This window comes from Centrocercus urophasianus, unplaced genomic scaffold (genome assembly GCF_019232065.1).
Source record: "Centrocercus urophasianus isolate 14NV4802_14NV808 unplaced genomic scaffold, USGS_Curo_1.0 seq_14, whole genome shotgun sequence".
In the NCBI taxonomy this organism is placed as follows: domain Eukaryota; kingdom Metazoa; phylum Chordata; class Aves; order Galliformes; family Phasianidae; genus Centrocercus; species Centrocercus urophasianus.
This window is the reverse complement of record NW_024884586.1, coordinates 38,097,514-38,119,855: the sequence shown is the minus strand read 5'-3', so window position 1 is coordinate 38,119,855 and position 22,342 is coordinate 38,097,514. Positions and strand designations below refer to the sequence as shown.

Below are 22,342 nucleotides of genomic sequence, written 5' to 3'. Positions count from 1 at the left end.
ACATTCTGTACTTCTAGGTGATTTTTTTTTATTTGCAGGTATTGTTTCAAATTCGGTGCTTTGCACAGAGCAAGCTACTTAGTTTCTTGAAACATTGAAAACTCCTGACTGGGCAACAGTTAGTGGCGAATTCTGCAACTTAAACAGGCATAATGTTTCCTTGTGGTGGCATCACCTTGCAGAACTGCCTGCAGCCTTATGCTCTGCTGCATGCTTATTCTAAGACAACAGTTTTTGATATTCAATGCAAGTCCTGCATTTCAGTCTGCACAGTAATTAGGCTTTGAATAGACGTCAACTTAGTATTCTTTTCAAGATGCTTGAGAGCACAGGAAAGCTTCTTGTGCACAGTTCTACATTTTATCGCACACAGGATTTTTTTTTTAATAGTGACCTTGTGAGTAATGAAGATAGCTACTGGCTTTATCCTCATGGCAGAGGGTGTTGAAAACTGCTTGGAGAAAGCCTAGAGGACAGCAGCACGGACCAGACATATGAAAGAGAAGGCTGGGGGTAAACAAAGCAATATTCAAATCTGTAAAAGACAGCAGAACTGAGAGAGAGATGGACTGATCTTAAAGCTGCTAAAATCAGAGGAGAAGTAACAGAGTAAAAATCAACAGAAGAAAATTTACGTCTCAACACAGAGATGTATCCCTGTTGCTCAAAAGCACATTCAGCCAGGGCAGATGCATTTCTCTCCGTGGGCCAGTTTGATTCAAAGATGAGCAGCTGCAAGGACTGACACATGGAGCCAACACTTAGCTAATGAGAAGCTGAAAATCAGCACTGTTCAAAGGAGTCCCTGATGGGTTGTATCAGCAGTGGGTTCAAACCATGCAATTCATGGAAGGGGCTTTCCCTCACTTCTTCCTCAAATCTTTCTGTCCTGGAAGGATTGCAGTAGATCCAAATGGAAGCCAAACTGGACACTTGGGGGAAGTACTGCTGCTTAGTGGGGAGGGAGAGAAAGAGGTGTATTTTCAGCCTCTTTCATGGAGCTCAGCTGCATCTTGGGACCAGGCCTGACCAAAGCCTTCCCCAGCTACCCAGAGGCTTGGCTTCTTGTGCATTCTCCTTCACATCTACCTAGCTTGGAGCTCATTTGATCTTGCCAATTCATGGATATCATATTGAGATTAATTCAACATCAGAATTTAGAGCAAATGTATCTGGAGGAGGATGTTGTCTGTTATCTACTTCATTTAGCATTAGTGGCAGTTTGGAAAGATGTTAAAGATAAATGTCTAAAAGCCCTACGTGTCTCCTGCTATATAGAAAACTGTCTGGGCCATATTTAGCTGTGGTTACCAGCTGAGGTATTTAACTGTCACGTAGCGTGTGGGTTTTATGTTTGTCTGACCTCAGGTAACATGGAAGGGGCTCCATGAAGCCTGCTGTTGCATCACAGCAGCTGATCTCAGCAAGCCTGAGCAGCAGCTTGCCAGTGGGATGTGTGAGCTCTTATGTGGTAGCTGGGAAGCAGGGCACTGGGTCTGGGCACACAGTTTGTATGTATGAGCACGCTGCCACAAATGCAGGCTGTGGGCTATCCAGTTCTCTTTGCCCTAGGGAAGATGAAGAAAACCAGAGTATCTGCCTGCTGCTTAAGGAAGGTTTGCTAAAAATTTGGAGTGTAATATCTGTAACACTAGCTTGAAAGTGCTCATGAGCACTTTGTGGCTCTGCAAAGCTCAAGTAGACAGGGTGCTTGTTTTCTGTGGAGTTCCTGGGCAAACTTCCTTCCTATCCGTGCTCTGACAGAAAACACTAGAGACTGTTCTCATCACAGCAAAATGCAGACCTCACGCTGACTCCATAGTGGTTTCATAGGGTTGTCTTAGCATCGTGCTTGCAGCAGTGATCCATACCGCTTGTGTTTAGGTGTGCAAAACTTGGGTCCTCTGACTGCCTCACTGTGTAACGTGAGCCCCGACTTTGTTACCAGTAATTTATGAAGGTATAATTTAAGTTACCCTTCTTGATGCCTTATTGTCGCAGCACAGTGATGTCCCACATTTGTCATTTTGAAAGATGTGCAGCAGCAGTCAGGGAACAGGGTGAGCCAGTATTGACAGTTTGCAGCCATCCCCATCTTGTGGATGGTGTTAAGAGCTGAGACACATTGTTCTTTTCCTCCCTTCCGTGTATTTTTTTATACATTTTTTTTGTTATATGAACTTTCTTCTCAGTGACCAAGCAGAATTATTTGAGCGTTTCCATGTAGTGTGCAGTGGGCTGGCACATGTATGAAATGTATGGCTTCCTTACACTGTAACATCTGCTGATTTCAGGACTTTGTAACTGGCTTTCTTATTCCCATTAAATATTTAAAGCAACTTCTTTGTGAGTTTACCACGTGCCCTCAGACAAGGCTGGTTTGTTTTCAGCAAGCAGACATAAAACCATCTAGGGTCTATGGGTCTCCTCTCTGAATATTAAAGCTGTTACTATGGAGATGGCTTACTCCCAGGGAGCCAGGAGCACTCTGAGTGGATTTGAAGGCTAATCCCATGTCTTTTACATAAGCAAGAAAGCATAACAAGCATCTCTATCAGAGAGGTGGAGCTCTTGTTCTGGCTCCCAGAACTGCAAAAGCCTTGGTTGTCCCCGACTGATGGGTGGGTTACAATGTGGGTCACTGGTCATTGGAAGGTTTTAAATAGCCAGTTTGTTTGGTGAATTTCTGTAAGGGTCTTTGAGACAGGAAAACTGGGAACTGTTGTCACACAAACCGGGGGAGATATGAGATCTGTTTGGGATACCTAAGAAAATTTTGAGTGCAGTAAAATCCAAAGCAATGTGGCAGCCTAAGTAAGAGTTAATTAGTGAATGTGTGGGTTATAAATACCCCACAAAACCACCACGTTTATCTCAAGGTTAAATTGTCCTCTTACCTTGTGTTTTTCAGGAAGCTGGTTTCTTATTGCCAAAGGAATTTGGCTTTCACAGAAGAAGGGAGATTCAAATTGAATTATTTACGGCTCTTCTGCCCTTTAGTCATGTTACTAAAAGTGTTCTAAAATGTGCATTTATTTGTGGTCTGCAGTTCTGCTGTCGTGCTGATCTGTGTGAATGTGTGCTATTCACGTGGAACTTTTAAACTGCCATTTATTGCTTTAGTCTCCGGTATTAATATTAGGTCACCTTTAAAATACATTTATAGGCATTCAGAAACAATCAGCCCAGCCCATTTAATACACTGAATGTCACATCACCTCTAAATACTAAATCAAATTGATACCAATTTCAGCTAATGTAGTAGTAGCTAAGGTCCATTTCAAGACATTGTGTAGGTGTGTCGCATGTCTGATTCAATTTTAAAGTGAATGTAATAATAAAATTGTGTCTATACCAGAGTTTAAAATAAACCAATACTATATACACCTGCTGTCACCAAAAAATGTAGTATCTCCTGTTATTTGACCATCTGTTTTAGCCAAGGTACTTGTTGTTAAACCCTCAGTATGAATTGTCTGGGAATCTCTTAACAGAACCATGCAGAAACTTGGTTTCAGTGCTGAGTCCAGATTCTGCTGTTTCTGCCCAATGCTGCATCATTTAAATATATTTAGTCTCCTTGACTGTGTTTTTAGACATTGTTCATAGCAGGGAACGTGTTTTGAGTGCTAAGTTAGGTAAGATTAGGCAAGCACCACATTGCTTCTTTCAATCAGACACTGCCTTTCTGTAGGGAGCAGCTAGGTTCCCCTAGCTGAGAGGTTACTGGGAAATTATGGAGGGTATGGACCCTCAAGGAACCTGTGCTTTAGAGCAAGTTTCTGTAGTAAATCCTAGCAACAGGATGCAGAAAATTGGTGCTACAACACAGAGTTTGTAACTTAGGGGAAAAGCTGGACTTCAAAACAAATGATAGGATATACCTAAAATTGTATATATACACATATGTGTGTGGGAGGAAAAGGAAGCAGAAAATCTGAGAAGTGATCTAGTGCCTCTTACTGAACTGTCTGGACAGAAGTATTTTAGCAGCAAGGGTCTCTGTTCCCTTTTATGCTAGCCTGCTTGTGCTTTCAGACACAGTGGCATCGTGGAAGAAAGCTTTTTGATTATCAGTGGCAGGTCGAGGACAGCCTAAGAAATAAAGTGGGAGAAGAGAGAACATACAGAAGCTACTCAGCTGCATGTTCTTCCCATTCTCTGTTTTTCCCCTTTTCAGGTTATGAGGGCGTTTCCGAGTTTTTCACAGATCTCCTGAACCACATAGCTGCTGTCCTGCAGGGTCAGGCACCTGAGGTGACCCAGCTAAACCGTAGCAAGCTCCTGGCTGAGCAGACCGGCGGGATGATGGACGAGCGGATATGCTGTGCGAGCACGGGCTGTCTGAGCGTCATGGGAAAAGACTCCTCCTGGATTGTGGAGAGCGAGACCAACAGCTCAGTAAAACTGCAACACCAGAGACTAGGCTGCAACTCTGCAGTGTCCCCCAGCTTCCAGCAGCACTGCGTCGCCACGTTGGCCACGAAAGCTTCCTCCCAGTAACTTGCTGATGCCATGGACTGAGGAAAAAGCCGCAGGGATACAAATTGTGGTCCCAGAACCAGATCAGGCTGTAATAGTAGAATTGGGGGGGGGGGGAAAAAAAGAAAAAAAAAAAAAAGAAAAAAAAAAAAAAAAACAACCAAGAAAACACAATACAAAAAAAAAAAGGCAAAATAACAATTAAAAGAAACCCACCTTCCATTTGATTTAACCTGATTTGCTGATGAAATGGTCTGAAAAGGAGAGGGTGAGAAAGTGATTCAGATCCACTTCATCAGATTCCAGTTGTAAATCTATAGTGAGTTTACACACACGCATGGGATTTAACACTAGACCTTTCATTGTGGGAGGGTTGCTCTTTTGTTTCTATTGTTCTTTGTAATCACTGGTGACCAGCATTTTAAAATCGGACCTCATGGTATCAAGGAGATAATAATGTTGAAATGGAATGTATGAATGTAACAGTGCTAGAGATTTTTGCCTAAAATACTCCCATTCCTTTTTCCAGCTAGGCCATTGCAAAAGAAAGCTAAGACAACTTCAGTATCACTAAACCAAATCTCTTGCAGCATTGTCAGGGTATTGACAGAGAGCTTGCTGTGAGCCACAGCACTTAGATGGGACCGAGCATGCCAGCTGTTAAGGGCTCAGTACCCAGCAGCCGCCCTTCGCAGCTTTACCCCAGGCCTCCTTGCTTTAGTCACCAGCAGCTTCTGGCTACACTTGCCAAGAGTGAAATGTGTCTGATCCAGGCAGACTAGAGGCTGAAAAAGAGGTGCAGGTAGTTAAGTTGAGTGATTTAGTTGATGAAATGACATTCTTTCCATCATCTGCTAGAAGAGCAGCTCATCTCTGAGCAGAGAATTTAATTCTCCCTACATTACACTTGTGAGGATTCCGAGACAGCTCTGCCAAAAGGCTGCCAACCAGAGCCACACATTCTCCTTACAGCGGTGCACCTGATCTGGGTGTAACACAATTGCTGCCTTCCACAGATCCACGGTGCTGCAGTTTTTTCTTTCGCAAATGAAATGTGTGCCGAATGAGTACCTTTGTGTGAGACAGCAGTTCTAAGTAGCGTATCGTGCTCCAGGCTGCCAGGTGAGTGTGTCAGACAGGCTGTGTGGTGATTTACAGTGGTGCTTCACACTATTGTAAGCGACAGTGCAGCCACCTTCTGTCTCTTGAGATGTGCAGTAAACCTACAGTGTTCACCTGCTATTGCATCTTCTAGCATGGCAGCATCTTCTGCTGTTGAGCATTCCTGCAGCTTTTGCCAATTCTGAACACTAAACTGGAAGTAACCAACTCTATCAGTGCTGAGAACGTAGACACTATTTTGGTAGACTGAGTGGCCTTCTCTTTCCCATATAAGCCCTAAAATATATTTAAGAGGCGTGGTGGAAAGAAAATGTCCTTAATTCAGCTCATAGCTTACAGGTATGGTAGTCTCCAGCTTTCTATAGCGGATATTTGTAAAGCACCCATCACTGCAGCATTTAATGCCCATTTGTTAGTATCCTGTATTAGATTGAAAGGAAATGCATTACCACTCAAAAGGAAATGATCTAGAGCTTAAAGCTTGGGCAGACCATGGAGAGAGCAGTAGAAAGCGTCACCATCCTAACCTGATGGTACCGGTCCTAGAGGAGATGGCATTATGAAGAGCATTGTGTAGCAGTTATTTAAGCACGCTCATTTTCCTCTGGAAGAGATTGGGTTTGTTCCCCAAGTGCCATTGTAGGAAAATTTCTGTAGCTGGGTTTGCATTTCTGAGGACAGCCTACACAAGAGGGGAGGACCTCGTGAGTGTGATACCTGTAGAATTGCAGGGTGCACATAATTACAGCCAACTTCCTATTCTGTTGCAGACCGGCCCTGAGCTGGGCTCTCTTTGCATTCCCTGTATGCTTTGAGGCTGCTGAACCCCACATTGAGTGCAGCTTGCAGGTCTGGGTTGTAGTGGTGTGAGTGAGTCAGATGTACATAGATGTGGGTTTGTACGAGTATTCACGATAGACCAAACCTTTCATAAAGCCGTGACTGAAATAAAATTGACATCTACAGTTTGGGGTTTGTTTTTGTTTGTTGAAAATAAAAAGTGTTTTTATGTTACGTGTGTAACAAAAGATACCCTCAGGAAGAAATTTGCCAGTGCTTATTTTTGTATGGTACTTTCTTGTAACCAGCTGGTGGAGTGTTTGTAGACTTGCCTTTTGCTCCCTTTATTATGGCTTGGGGTTGTTTTGTTTTGATTTGTTTTGTTTTTAATTTGGTGGTGGGGAAAAAGCGATGATGTTAAAGCTGGGTTAGTAACTCAAGACCTTTCAAACTAAGTATGTTTACATGAATCTGAGTGTCGGATCCAATTGAAGTGTCTGTATGCTGTTTCCTAGTTAGAACATCAAATGAGAATTTTATTTTCCTGGCTGCCTTCTGAATTTTGGTTGGCCTATTTTGCACTGCTTTATTTCTCCAAAATAAACTACTGAAATATAATTGTGCATTTTAAACTTGTTTACAGATGATTGTTAAAAGTTTATTTTGTAATTCTCTGAAGGCTTACAGAAATGCTATATTTAAATATTACTCCAGACCTTGGCTGTAACTAGAGGAGAAGTTTAGGTCATTGGTGTGATGAGTGACATTTTTCCCATAGTCTGTAATTTATTTCTTATTTATCAAATGTATCTGTATCACTTTAATTTACCAGGTGCAGATGTGCAAGTACCTGTTGTGTTGTGGCATTACAATAGAGTTTTCTCCTAAATTACCATGCGATTGCTGTACTGCTATATTTCCTTGCCGAAATTGTTGTTGTGGCTCATATGTTAGAGTGCCGCCCAATCACATGGGCCAATCAGGAGACCAGTTTTTAAAAGCCAAAACTGTAGATTACCAAGTGTCCAGACATAAAATTACATTACTGCAAAGCATTCGAGCACACGTATGTTATTAAGCCTGTGCTAAAGTGCTTTTCTGAATTGCTGCCTCATTTGATAAGTTTAGGATGGCTTTGATTTATTATAAGCTTCACAGTAATGTAGTTCTTGTTCTGCAGTCTTTTCCTTTTTCTTTTTTCTTTTTTTTTTTTTTTTGTTTGTTTGTTTTCTTTTAAAGTAAGGAGATGTAGTAACATTAGACCATCCCATATAATAGCCTCGCTCTTAAAATTGCAGACAATCTGAGGGAGATTTTCCGTAACATCTTGTTTGAATTCTGTTATTGTGGGTTACAAAAGGTTCTGCTGTGTTTTCAGAGGCATAGCTATTGCTGCTGTGTTGATTGGAGCAATTAAGTTAAAATGATGTGGTCACCAGTTAGCCTCTTGTGGATCTGCTTCTGTTCTGCTTCACTGTTATCAGTCCACATGAGCACCATTAGCTTGGCTGGAATGTTCTCCAGGTTTTGCGTCAGTGTGATGGAGGAGATTTGACTGTGATTTTCGCTGTGATTGTGTAGCTGACTTCAGTAGGAGAAGATTATACCCTGTTGAAGAGAACTTGAATGGTATTATTAGTGCACATAATGCAAAACCATCACCATCATCCTCTCCCTCTAGCTGACACTGCCATGTTACATTGGGTTTGCAGTGACTGCCTCAGGACAATTGGGTCATACTGAAAACCCAGTGCAGGAGTGCAGCCTGACCACGTGTGCCAGGGCTAACACCCTTAGCCTGCAGTTGTTCTGCCTTTGGTAACCATGTGTCTGGCTCTTCCAGACCTATTCAGACCATTGGAATGAGAAATTTGCTTAGAGATCCCCATTTGGAACATGTCAGTGTTTGTACAGAGGAATCTGCAACAACTTGCTCAGGTAAGAACCACCGGCTTCATCTGCTGTCCTCATAAAAATGGGCACGAACAAAGAGCCTCATCCTGGGGCCCCAGGAGGGGAGGAAAGTAGGGTGGATGGCTCAAGCTGAGGAATGATGTCCCTCAGCCAGCCGTGGGCTGTGCTTGGTCTAGGAGTGATTGCGTGGGGCAGCGCATGGATCGGAATGGCAGGGCACAGCCAAGAGCAACTGAATGCAGGTGGCCGAAGGTGTTTGAGTTGACTGACCAAAAAAAAACCCAGCAAAACAAAGGAAAATGGAAACTTCTGTTTCCATCCAACAAAAAGAAATTCCAGACTTAGCAGCAGTTCAGCTAACGTGGCTTCCCCAAAGTCTTGGTGTGGCAGCAGTGACCATGGATCAGACTTTTTCACACTCGCTTGCAGCCGTACCTTCCAGAGTGGTGCAGAAGATCCTGGGTTTGGGTTTGTTAGTGAATAGAGTCTAATTTGAGTTTGTAGTGGTCTCCCCATGTGCATACTGCAGGAGTTCACTTGCATTACTCTGCTAATTCTCATTTCCTCCCTCCTTCTGGTCAGAGATGTATTGATTTTTGTATTCAGTATAGAATTACTTCATGGTGTTGCAGCTGTGTGTTTCATAATAGCAGGATGTCAAAATGCTTTGTGTAGATTAAAATATTTCCTTTAATATAATCTCCTCTCGCTTTCATGTGTGACACATGCATTGCTGATTTTATTTGTAATATTGCTTTAATACGTATTTCAGAGGAATGTAACCTCCAGAAAAGTACTTCCCACATCTTCACTACCTTTCCTTTCCCTATTCACCCTGTGTGGACCCAAGCCATCAAAAGTTGAGCTTTTGATGGAGTGGGTTTCACATCCTTTGTGGATGCTGTTATGTTTACATGGCCACACTAATTGCTAAAGTCTGTTGAAGTTTGAGAGAGTCCAGGTGCAGATGAAAGTATTAGAATGGTAATTCCTTGGCAACACAGGCATGATAGCTTCTGTAGCAAGCACAGGCTCCAAAGTGTTCTTGCTGTGTACAGGGAACTCTTGGCGTCTGGTCCATTCCTGCTGGTAGTACAGTTTCCCTGTGGAAGAAAAAAATCACTGTAAAAAAATGTACTCTGTGATGTGGAAGAGGGATGAGAAGAGGCAGGTGAGGATTGGGGATAAAGTCCTGGCCGGGGGACACTGATACCAATGGGCCAGGAGTTGGCTCCATTATTTTTATAGAAATCTTGGGAGATGTTTTCTCTCCGCCTTTCTCACCCTGAATCCTCTGGGGCTGATGCCAGCAGTTGTCCGTGGGCCATGAGCTCAGTAGGCAGTGGCCTTGTCCAGCATGCCTGGAGTTTGCAGGAGGCTCCTGAGCGTTATGAAGTTCTGATGGATGGCCTGGAAATCTCTTGAAACTAGAAATAGCTGGAACAGTGAATGGAGTTTGTGAAATTCAGGTCTTCCTTTTCCATCCTTTTTAAAGAAACCCACTTTTTATTTCCTCCTTCGTTCTTTACACAGTAGTTTTTATATATAAATTATTTTAACATTTTTGTGTGAAAAGTCATATATACATATATAAAGTTATTAAAAGGTTGGCTATATGTTGAGTATAAAATAGTGACTTCTTTGTTTCAGATGTTAGCAGCCCCTAAAAATGAGTTGTTTATCCTCTTGTAAAGTCAGTGCTGTAAAAAATAAATAAATAAAAGCTGTATTAGATGTATCTTTTACTATTTATTTCTCATGCAGTATGTGATATGGCTTGTGTATACCTTTGTGAGAACCATATGCTAAGGTGCAGTCATTCTTTAAATCGAGTAATAGTTCCTTGGGATCCCAGCAGTTCTGAGACAAGTGGCCCTTCACGTGTGGGTCATGTTGGAATTCTCCTTCACTCGCCAGCTGTGCTCCCCACTTTAGCATGGCTGAGGCCTGGGGACCATTCATCTGTGCCAGGTTTCACAAGTTTGTCAATATCTGTGTTCAAATCCAACTGTACAGTGTTAGCACGCGCGTCTTGTGATTTGCTTCAGCCCTCTTCACTATGATTTCTGAAACGGGATTCCCATTTTGTACTTAAATTTATCTAGAATGATTAAAAAAAACTTATAAAATTGTGGTTTACTGTAAAAAAAAGAAATGTTTGCTATCCGGCATCTTACTTCAGTTGCATGACTGATCGGATCTGACAATGGAGATGGTGCTTTCATCTAACAGCAATGATTTCAATGGTAATATGTTGGTTTTTTTTCTTTTGCCAAGCACCTGTGATGGACAATGTTTTGGTTTCAACAGTAAAGCAATATGCAGTAGGTATTGTGGCGTTCTCTCTGTACTTGTTTTGAAGACAGAACTGTCCCTTTACAACACATAATGAAAATAAATGCCTTATAACAAATTTAACTTTGGCTTCTCTTGATGAGTGGGTAGGGCAGCGAGGGGAGCAGCTGAGTGTGAGAAGCTTCCTCAATGTCATTGTTACTTTGGACTTTCTTAAACCAGCTCAACTAGGGAACATGGCTGATGTATGGTCGTAAAATGGCTTAGGTTGAAGGGGACCTTAAAGATCACCCAGTTCCCAGCCCTTGCCATGGGCTGGCTGCCCTCAGGCCTCCCAGAGGACAACCTGACCTTGAACACCTCCAAGGATGGGACACCCACACCTCACTGGGCAGCCTATGCCAGCACCTCACTGCTGTCCAAGTAGAGAATTTCTTTCTAACATCTAACCTACATCTCCCCTCTTGTAGCTTAAAGCCATTCCCCTTTTCCTATCAAGTTTTGGTTGGTTTGGCTTTGATTTGTAAGACTAGTGGAAATTAGGCTATTTCTATAATGACTGCATAGCACATCTAGATGTCACTGGGATTCAGGCTGTTGCCGTGCTTAAGGATTTATTCCTAGTGCTGCCTTCTGGACTGATCCTGATGGGGAAATGTTGATTACTCAAAACCTAGTAGGGTTTTTAACCAGGATTGTATTTTGTGCAGGAGAGGTAGGTGTCTCACCCAGCAGTATTAAATTTTGCTAAGCAACAGGCAGGTTCAGCCTGTGTTCATGTAAACACTGCCTGCGGAGCAGTGCTTTGTGTCACCTCCAAGGACAGAGCTGCTGCTGCTGCTGCCCTGCCCAGTCCTGAGCTCTGTCCCTCCCTCTGAAGAAAGTCTATGGGTCCCAAACATTTTTCTGGACAGACATGCAGGAGCCAACCACCCCAGCCCAGCCCAACGATTGCCCAGCCCTCCAGCTGGTACCCTGCCTAAGCCCAAGGACATGGCCGCCCCTGTAGCAGCGCCTGAGCGGATGGAAGGGCAGAATGGTGCTTCCAGGCTACATGTCCTGGTTTTCCATGACTGTCCCATTTATGAATTTCTTATTAAAACCCACTCACAGTGCCTAAATAACTTAACATTCTCAAGTGCTCACCCAACACTAAGGCTCCTTAGCCCCCACCTCAGACGCATGGAGCCATCCAAGTGTTGTGGTGAGGCTGGGAGGGCCACCAGGATGGTGAGGGAATGCAGCCCACTGACATGGAAGCTTGCTAAGAAAGCAAAGAGCCCACCGTGGTTTTATTTTTCCTTAGATAAATTTTTTATATAGAATATATTACAGTCAGAGTTCTCAGCTTTTAATCAAAAGGTAACAAGTTATTGCAATTTAACCCAGTGAAACTACCAGTGGGAGGAGAGCTTCCTAGAGAGCTCTCCTGTCTTTTAAAAAACAGAAAGGGAAGGAGGAAATGAAAATAGAGAAAATACAGGTGTAGGTCACACTTCTTGGCTACGGCAGCCCGATGGGGCAGGTGGACATCCGTAGGGGACAGAGGAGCGTGGGGGCAAGAAGCGGTGATGGGCACAACACTACTGCAAGGGAGGCAGGCCTGGCGCCCGTGGGGCCGGCGTCCAAGGCGCGGTGCTTCTGCTCATCGTACTCGGCATGGAGACCATCGTACTCTCAGGAACGGAGACCACGGCGGAGAGAGGCTGCGGCCAGCCCTCAGCCCCGCCTCAGCTCGTGCAGCTTGTGGGCCACGTGTTCCAGCTCAGCCTCGATAGCGGCAAGGCTCTCCAGCTCCTGGTCCTGCAACGAGAGCAGAAATGGGGCAACAGGGAGTGATAGGGATGGGAAGTGTGGCTGGAGCCATGCCACCTGCCTATTTCACTGTCTGCTGCAATGAGGAGATATGGCAGTGTAGCCTCAGGCCCTGCCAGCGCACGTGGAGGTATTCGGGCCATTCAGTCCCAATTTCCCAGGAGCAGCAGGGTAGACCTCCTCCATACAACTCACACTGCTTTTGACCAAAAAGGATGAAGCGCTCCCAGAGCTGCTGTAAGGGCTTTGAGCTAGGAGGGAGCAGCCTTATGAGGGGGAAGAGACCTTCCCCAAAAGCAGGAGGCAGAAGGGCAGGTGCTCTCTCCTTGCTCAGAGCCAACACATTTAACTTCACTTTCAACCAACGTGACACCCCCCTGAACGTGACACCCCCCTGAATGCTGGTGGGCAACTTTTGGGCAACACTGCTCTTCATTACTAAAGCAAAAACAGTGTCTTGGAGGCAAGAGAAATGCAGCAAACTGGCTTCATTCCCGGGCATCGGAGCATGGCTTGTCCCAGAGCACTGCAGAATCCAATCCCAGCCCCTGTGTTCAGCCCTTTGTGGCTGATATAAACTGGAGCTGGGCTTCAACACCAAAGAAACAGAAACAGTTGCTTCTAGCTGCCAGGGGACATGCTGAGTTGTTGCATAACATCACATGAGACATGAGGGAATGAGGCATATTCAGACAGCCTCACATCCCTTGCAGACATTTCCATTCTAACACCTGCTCTCCCACCATATTGTCCCTGGTTTGCTTCCCCAAGAGGTATGAAACTGCTCATCTCATACCTGAGCTTGGGACAGAATTGACTATCCTGTGACTTGAAGGGGATTAGAGACACAAAACCCACACCAAGACTAGTCACAGTGTCCAGCACTGGCCAGCACAATGCTCTTGTCACATTTTTAAAGCTCTCTAGGACAAGGAATATTTTTGCACTGATTACTAAATCTAGAAAAGAAACAAAGACATAGACCAGAGGAAACCTCAATAATATCCAAAATACCAAAAATCCAGGTCTGAAAAACTGGAAAAAGCACCAAACATCCATTTAATGTCACAGAGAACCAATATGGGCTGCATAACACTAAGGCATCATCCTTATTTTCCATAAGCACAGTTTGGATTCCCAAGTAATAACCAGTCAGTTAAGCCTATGTACACCAACCTCTGTTCTCCTGTTAGCACTGCCTTCCTCATCCTTCTTTTCTTCAGGCATGGGAGCAAGCGGAAATCCTTCACTGCTGTCCTCCTTCGAGTGATGCTTCCATGACCTTCTCACATCTTCCTCTGGGCTACTGAAGTCATACTTGTGGGACCTGAATGCCATTTTCATGGACCTGTCTGGGTCTTCTCCACTATCATTTTCCTCCATGCGCTTCTTTGATGTCAGCTGCTTGGCCAGCTCGTCCATTTTGTTCCATCTCTTGGAGTCTTCCCACTCTCTGGAGGACTCATCCTCCATTTCCTCACTTTTGGCATCCCTGGACTGGAAGGTGTCCTCCTCTGCCCGCATTCCCTCATCCTCCAGGTGATGCCTTCCTCGTCTCAGTACATGTGGCTGCTCCTCCTCCTCCTCAGAGCTCTGCTCATCTTTGCCAAATCCCACAGCATCATCATTACCTGAAAGAGCATAACGCACAACAGTGAGCATGAGCTTTAACCTGGTTGGGCTCCATGTTTGAACTAAGACTTCAGAGGTGATGTAAGGTGACTTAGTCCCCATTTTCCCAGGATTCTGGGATATCCACTCTTAAGTCACTGTCTCAGTAATGCGGATTGAAGATAACAGTCAAAATCACAGAGGATGTTCACGGAAAGGCAAGAAATTGTCCCCACGTGACAAGTGAGCAGCACACAGCAAGGCAGCTGCAGTGTCTGTGCTACTGCCATGCATATGCCCATGGGTCAGGTGTTTAGGGATCCTGAGTGACTGTCATTGGAGATATTTCTGTAAAAAACCTGATAAGTACCTGCCTGAACTTTTAGAGTTTAAAGCTTCTTATCAGCTTGTCTCAGTACTCTCATCTCACCCTGGATAGGTATCAGCACAGTCATCCAAGATACATACCATCATCTTCCTGCATCTCCTCAGCCTCCCCATCCTCCTCAGCCAAATCGAGTAACCTCTCTGCTTCAGTAGGGTCCTCCTCTCCAGGAGCATCTTCTCCATCATCCTCCTGTTCCACGCGCTCCTCTGCTGCCTCCTCCTTGCTCTGCCTCTGGCCCTGCCTGGATGGCTGCTCTCCCTCCTCCTCGAGCTCCAGGCTGTTCCTGGGGCCTCTGCGCTGCTCCTCTCCTTCCCCTCGCTGCTGTTGCTCATCCTCACCCAGATCTTTGTCAGCATGGTTACCCAAAGCTGCTTCTCCCTGTGCATCTTCTGCATCCTTGATCTCGTTGCTCTCTGCTTCGTCCTGGTCATCCTTCTCACTGTGGCTGGCATCCTGCAGCCTAGATTCCCCTACCTCCAGGCTATTTTTTCCTTCTTCTCTCACATCTTCCTTTTGCTGGGTTTTCTGTGCTGCCAGCTCAGCCAGGGATGCCGTGGGCTGCTCCTCCTCAGGGTGCTGTTGTGCCACATCTGCAGAGAAGAGTGAGAAACAACACCTCTCTTGAGAGCTCATCTCACAAACAGGGGAGTCTGGGTAAAAAACCATCACACTCCTCATGGGCATCTCCTCTTCCCAGCATGATAGCAGTGGACTAACCCGCCTTCCTGCAGCACTGCATGCCTCCAAATGAGCTAAATGTGGCCTGTTCAGGATAATGGTATTTTGTGTGTGTGTGGACTGAACTCAAATTTCACTGCAGGGACCATAACCTAAATTAATTAATTTCAGTCTTTCAAGGAAGGCTGTAAGACAGACCCACCTTGCTCTTGCATCTCTTTCAGGACAGAGTCATTACTAAGTATGGCAGCAAGGTGTAGGGAATCACTATCATGTTGGTAACCTGAACATCACTGGTTACTACAGCTCAGAAGTGCCATGTTGTTTTATCTGGTATATCAGACCAAAGCAAACACAGGGTTGCTGGTGCATGTGACACCCAAGGAGAGGATGAGGAGCAGATGGACACACCAAGGCTGTCAGAAAGAACATCCTTGTTTACAGCCTGCCTGCCTGGACTCCCCAGCAGGAGGCTGACACTGACCTCTTTGCTTGTTCTCATCATTCTGACTTTCAAGGACTTCAGAAAGTTCATCTTCAAAGCCACTGTTTTTCTTTTGCTGCTGAGTTCTCTCATTGGCACCTGTGTTGGGAAACAAAAAGTAGCAAAAAGCAGCACCTTCTGTACTTTCAGAAGGTACAGACAGCAAAATAGCTGTGCTCTTTATAATTCTACATGTATTTTCTGCAATGGACAAATCTGCCAAAGGGGAACCGTAAAATAGGGGATGCATGAACCAACTGTGGTAACAAAGCCATCATCAAAAACATCATCTGTAGGAATAAAAAGGTCTCTGTGAAAACAGAGAGGCAATGTTGCTAGGAAAACAGCAATATTGATGGCAAACTAGGGAATAGGAGATGCTGAGCTGCAGCACATCGAGGCCAACAAAATACTTAAGTACTGGAGTACTGAAGGATAATAATTGCCTTCTTCGAAATGCTGCCCACGTACCTGAGGTGAGCACTGGGAGCCCCGCGTGCCCTCCCACCTGGTGATGGGACCCTTCTCCATCAGTGCTGGCTTCATGAAGGCATCTGAAGAGAGTTTTGAGCTCAAGGACAGAGCTTGGGACCACTGCACAGTTGTCCTGGCAAGCAGTGCTCCCCACACTGCCCCATCCCAATGGAATCTGCATACTCAGCAAGCCATGCCTAACCCAGCTCATAGCCTGTTTCTACAACTTAACTCAAAGGCCAAAGACAGCAGTACTGGCTCAGTCATCTCCAGCCTTTCAAGGGGCAGGGCTGTAGGGTGTGGGCTTTTCAGACTGATTAGGAACAGCTGAAGCCATCACAGAGGAGAGCCAGGCAGGAGCTTTTGTTTTCCTTGGGCTCCCACTCTCAGTCACTGATCCCTTGGTGAGAGCTCATGTTACATCATTGCAAAATGGTGTGATGGGTTTCAGTCAAGGAAAGAGCAAGCTAGAGCTCCACTGTGTTGCACAGTGTGTATGGCAATAGAACACAGCCTGCACAACCTGGGCAGCAACCCAGAGCACAGAAGAGGCTCAGGTTTCTTTCTTCTGGATCATCAGAGCACCTCTGGAGCCTAATTGGGCCACTGCCTGCTGTCCCCACACAATAAGATTTAGGCAAGGACCAAATCATTGCTTTGGGAGCTGCACAGATCTCTTGACATGCATTTTCCCTCTCATTTCTCCCTGCTGCCTCTGTGGCTTCTCTATTCTCTAGGAAATCTGGTGGCAGTGTCTCCCAGCCATCTCAGGCTGCTGTGCCCCCCAGGGCACAAGGATGCCCTGGCAAGGCAGGACTGCCAGCTGAGTAACCCATGCAGAAGGAGAAGGCAGGCAGGCAGCTGCAGCCTGGACCAGCTGGCTGGGATCCTCACCAGCTTTGAATGTGCCTTGCCTGCAACCTGCAGTCCTGTGCTGGGGACCTGTGAATAGTTTTCTCCCATAATACATGCACTGTCTAGGAAAACTGTATGTGGCCACTAAGTTATGCTGCAGGTTATTTCAGTCATCAGATACATATTAGAGTCGTTGTAAGAATAGTATCCCTACACTTGCAGTGTTCACTGGAAATCCTGGAACTGTGTTCCTTATGACACATTTTTATGATATTAAATTAATGTAAAATAAAACTACAAGAACTGTGCAAGGAGCTACAACTGATGAAATCCATCTTCCCAAACAACTGTAGTAAAACCGTACCTTGAGCCGCAATTTCCTGAAGTTCCTTCAGTAAATTTTGGTGGCGAAGGATAGAAATGATTCGTTCATCTGCAATAGGAGAGACTTGGTACAGAATGTGGTCAAAGACAACTTTCCACCAGCCTTAGGAAATACAAAAGTACTCAAATTCCATCTCCCTGCTCATTTACTCTGGCCTGATTTGCTGCATCTCTTGGCTCTGTGCCTGGCAGGAAGGAGGCTCAGTGGGGTGACTACAGGGAAGGTGAAATTGTTGGGTTGCCAGTTGCCTGAGTATGTATCAGACGGGACCATGGAGAACAAGACCCTGCTTCTCTCTCTGCCTGATCCCCTCTTGCTGATACCCAGAATTAAATTAACATCTGTACCTCCTCTGAGCGTCTCTAGGCATTCCTCACTGATCGGCAGTGGTTTTGGCTTTGATAAAGTATCAGAGATGACCTCCACGATGCACTTCATCACCTAGAAAGAAACGAAATACAAACAAAAGCACTGCTTCTTCGATTTTTTTTTTTTTTTTCTTAAATCAATCTGTTATCTAGGCTGAAATGCAGCAGATGATGGCACAGATCCTTTTGCCTTTCTGATGGATCCAGAACGGAATGTTCAGTTCCCATTTTACCTAACAGAAGAACAGAAGGTACCGCCCTAAACTGAGCAGTGAGTGAGTGACACATGGCAGTGGAAAGAGCTACTTTGACACAGCTGAGGATCTCATGACTTCAGCTCACCCCACAGGCTGCACACAAGGAATGATTCAAGAGATACTCAATAGATGCATACTGAACTCAAATTCATCGTTTTTGAAGTCAGTGTGCCTCAACCTGCACCTGATAAAAGGACTCAGTGGGAGGTCACAGAGAACAAGACGTGTCTGTAGCTCTTATTCAAACCCTGAGGAGGACACTCTGCTTAGACTGCAGCCAGGCACAGAGGGTGAGGAAAGTCAAATCGTACTCTCAAGTGCAGTTGAGAAATACTGCTCTAATGGTCTAGAGAAGAGCAACCCACTCTGCAGAAGTTGTTGACTTCCTGGATGAAATAAACTCATTATAAACTGGAAGAGCTGAACATGAAGTCAGGCCATCTAAAGGCAAGGAAGTTCCCATACATTTGCTACTGCCTGAGGCAGCTTTCCGGACTGGACAGACAGTGGGCCTGCCCTATGTAGAACCCTTTTCTTCCTTGTAATAATGAGAAGGCATCATTTTCATCATCCCCACTCAGCCCTAGCTCTTTACACAAGCAGCCACTTAGTGCTGCATGGCTGGGGCAGCTGGTCATTTTTGCAGGCAGCCCCAAGGGCCTTCACCTCCCTCTCAAGGTGCCATTCTCAGGAGAGCAGAGTGCTGTAGCTGCAGTAGAAATTAAACACCAGCCAGCAATTCCCAGTCAGCTGCAATGTCACTCATTCAAGCAATTGATATATTTATTGACCAACTGGAATGGGCAAATTTGCACTCTGTGTAAGGAGAGAATTCTGCTTTCACAGGATACAGACAGGAAATCTTGAACTCTTTATCTATTTGCACATTTTGAGGGGATTTATTGCTGAATTTAAAATGTTGCAGGAAAGATGTAACGAAAAGAAAGAAGGGAAATTTCTCTGCTATCATTCCCCGATACCACAAACAGCCCATTAATATTGATTTTAAATGACCTAGTGACAATTCGATCAACCAACCATAAAGAATAAATAGAAGAAAAAAACCAAACAAATATCAGATTCTGATACTTCCTTTCTACATTTTCCAAAATTTGAAGCCTTTTTTTTTTTTTTTTATTTTTTTTTTTCTCCAGTATTTGATGCAGATCCTGAAGGAGGCAGTTTCTCATCATTACAAATGAGAACCCGTCTAATGAAACACCCTGAACAATCTTCCTGAATATTTCTAAATGACTTCAGGACATTGCCAGAGCACAAAGAAAAGTAACAACCACCACAGAAATATGGCAGCTCTGTGGAGAAATAATGTAACTTAATGAAATGAGGAATGCAGTCAGCCCAACACCTTCCAGAATTTTTTATAAGATCAAATCTTGCAGAGTAAGGTTTCAAAAGGTCATGATAGAACAACCTACAGGAAATGAAGGAGAGCCTTTCCAAAATCATAAAATGGTTTAGGCTGGCAGGGATCTTGAAGATCATCCAGCTCCCACTTCCTGACATGGGCTGGCTGCCCCCTACCAAAGAAGGCTGCCCAGGGTCCTATGCAACCTGGTCTCAAATGGTTCCAGGGATAAATCACCATAACCTCTCAGAGGGCAGCCTGTACCAGGACCTCACCACCCTCTGAGTAAAGAATTTCCACCTAACATCTAACCTACACTTCCACTCCTTCAGTTTCAAGCGATTCGCCTTGTCTAATCGCTATCAGACTGAGTAAAAACAAAACAAACCAAACAAAACAACAACAACAAAAAAAAAACCACCAGTCCTCCCTCTTGCTTGTAAGCTCTCTTAAAATTCAAAAGAATCAATTAATCCAGTACAGAAATTCAGACTGAAATTTTCCCCTAGTTGTCCTCTAACTGCGAGCACGTAACTAATCCTTAAGACTTTGTCACATTGTCCCTGCACAGAAATTTTCATAGGAACACAGCCTTACCAGGAAAGACTTCACCACATTTCAACTCAACTATGCTCAGGCCCTTTCTGAAATACATGTTTTCAGGTGAGAAATACTGCCTTCTGAATGTAAGGGTAAGCATACATCAGGCATACAGTAACTGCTGTGGTCATGTGCAACTCCCTTGGTGCCAGGAAAGCCTAGGTAATGTCTAAGTTTCCTCTCAGTTCAAACCCATTTCAGTGCAGTACCCAAGCTGAGGACAGACTTGGGAGATAATTCTTCCTTGGGAGAAGATTTTCATGGAGTTGCATTTGTTTTTGTAAAACGTAAATGTAGCTTACTGGGACTTGCCATGTTTTACAGATCAAGCATATCATGGAATGGATCTCTCAAGGAAAATTGTGGAATTAATAGAATTTCCCATGGAATGTCCAATGAGCATCCTGCTCTGGCCTAGCCCACTTTAAGGGGTGTTTGCCTGAGCCTCATTTCTCAGTGTACAGCCTGAAGCAGGCACCCAATGGCTCAGCCCCAGGAAGGGCTAAGCAGGCGAAAGGTCTTAGCTGAGCAACAGCTCCTCAGGCCCAGGTGCATCTGACAGGAGATGAGGAGGAGTTTCTCATGGCACTCAGTCTGTAAATAACACTGACCAGAGACCATACTCTTGAATGTGTGTCTGAGAGTGACACAAGTTGCTCTCTCCTAATGCTGCCTGGGGAAAATCCCTGTGCAGCTAGAAGATTTCAGGGAACAAAGAGGTTCAGAAAGCAGAGGGGAAAGGGCTGGTGTTTGATTTCTGTACATTGACTCCTGTAAAAGTCTTAATTTGGACAGTAAAGAGATCAACTAATCTGAAAAAAAATACAGGTATTGTAACATCAGGAAGGAGATGGGAGGATTCTGCTGCAGATCAACACAGGCAAACACAACTACCCAAGCATTCAGCTGCCAAAAGCCAGTTGGGAGTGCACATATGTGTGAAGTACATCAGAGAGATTCATGGATGTAGGCACAAAAGCCTACAGAGGAGGGCTGAAAAGGTCAGTCAATTCATACACAGCTTGTATCCATCCTGACAGAATGAGTAGTAGCTGAGGACAGATTAGCACTCTGAGAGTATCCAGTTGCCTATTTTTCAGGCACATAGAGAAGTAGCACACCACATGCATACAAAGGCAGACAGATGTATACACGCCTCCAAACACACACAGTCCCATTCCTGAATCATATCTCCCCCCTACTCTCCCTGAGTCACCTCCTCTTGGAAGCTTTGAAAAACTGAAAGTAGGAGGACCTGAAAGGGTCATACCCAACCTCCATGCCCAATCTCATCATGCTCAAGTACCCAAAAGTAGAATTGCAAAGGGTAAATCCTGGTAGGGAGGCAGCTGGGGAGGATGGATCCTGATATGGGCAATTCTCATGTAAATCCTCCCAGCTGTCACTTCCTACAGGGTGTTTCAGTAGGAGCAGCCAAGATAAGCCAGGTAAGTAGAGGTTAATTATCACATCCTTCAACTTTGCTCCCCTCTTCCACTACAGGTTTATTCTTACCTTAGTGTCCCCTTTATTCATTTCATTTGTCACAGGAAGGGAGATAGCTGCAAAATTAGGAGAGAGCAAAAAGAAGGAGCTTGTTATTCCCTGCCTCTGGGAGACAAGCACAGAAATCCTATCCTGCTAAAAATGGGAGTGCAGGAGGTGGGAATCTGGCTCTGGTTGAAGTGGTCTCTAGGTGTGCACACTGTGCCTCCCCCCGAGGAGGGAAGGGGAAGGGGAAGGGAAAGGGGAAGGGGAAGGGAAAGGGAAAGGGAAAGGGGAAGGGGCCTGGCGTCTCTGGCACTGGGGACTAGCAGGGCACGGCGCGGCCCTCGGGCAGTGACCTTGCGGCAGCCGCTGTCCGCGGTGCTGAAGCGGCGGGCTGAAGCGAGGTGCGCGGGGCGCGCGGCGGGCTGGGGGCGGCTCTGCCCGCAGTGCTGCGGAGCCCCGGAGCGGGGGAGGGGTCGCGGAGCTCGCTCAGCTCCACTTACCTGGCACGGCCAGCAGCAGGACGGCGAGAAGTCTCGGGCTCATGGTGCTGGCGGGGTGCGGGGAAGGGCAGAGCTTTAGTCTGGCCCTGGTTTGGGGAGATCGGCGAGGTGCTGGAGGGAGACCGGCGCTGTGTGTGTCTGCGCCAGTGTCCTGGCTGAAGATCCTAGACGGGGCACTGCAGCAACCGGCTCATTTATATATGTCAGCCCCTCGGAAATGGCGTCAGGAGGAAGCCACCTCCTCCTCTTTCCCTCCTCCCCTCTCACGCAGCAAGCTCGTTAACCTCCACCACCTGCCGAGTACTGAAGAAGCAGCCACACTCCAGCACCCGACACAGCAACCCCGATTTCTCCGGCTACCTGGGAAAAATATTCCAGTAGCAAGATGTCAAGCTGGAGTTGTTCTATCTTCTTTATACACAGCAGGAGCAGGATGATTATGAAGAGTATCTTATCACTTTACAAAAGTGGTAAGAG

The 22,342-nt window shown here is 45.4% G+C and overlaps 2 protein-coding genes across 2 annotated transcripts in view; one reads left to right on the top strand and one right to left on the bottom strand.

The window, feature by feature from the left end:
• Positions 1-10,716, top strand: part of ITPK1 (inositol-tetrakisphosphate 1-kinase) — a 132,396-nt gene extending 121,680 nt beyond the window's left edge. The window contains exon 10 of the mRNA XM_042813494.1: positions 4,181-10,716. Coding sequence (XP_042669428.1) covers positions 4,181-4,503 — 323 coding nt within the window. The 3' untranslated portion in view covers positions 4,504-10,716. The remainder of the gene's footprint in view (positions 1-4,180) is intronic.
• Positions 10,717-11,858: 1,142 nt separating this feature from the next.
• On the bottom strand, positions 11,859-22,050 carry CHGA (chromogranin A). The gene is made up of 8 exons (XM_042814775.1): positions 21,866-22,050; positions 21,390-21,436; positions 17,631-17,724; positions 17,263-17,331; positions 15,570-15,668; positions 14,488-14,997; positions 13,585-14,039; positions 11,859-12,396 (listed from the first exon to the last, which is right to left on the bottom strand). The coding sequence occupies exons 1-8, from the start codon at positions 21,906-21,908 to the stop codon at positions 12,313-12,315; spliced, it is 1,401 nt and encodes a 466-aa protein (XP_042670709.1). The 5' UTR covers positions 21,909-22,050; the 3' UTR covers positions 11,859-12,312.
• Positions 22,051-22,342: the final 292 nt, after the last annotated feature.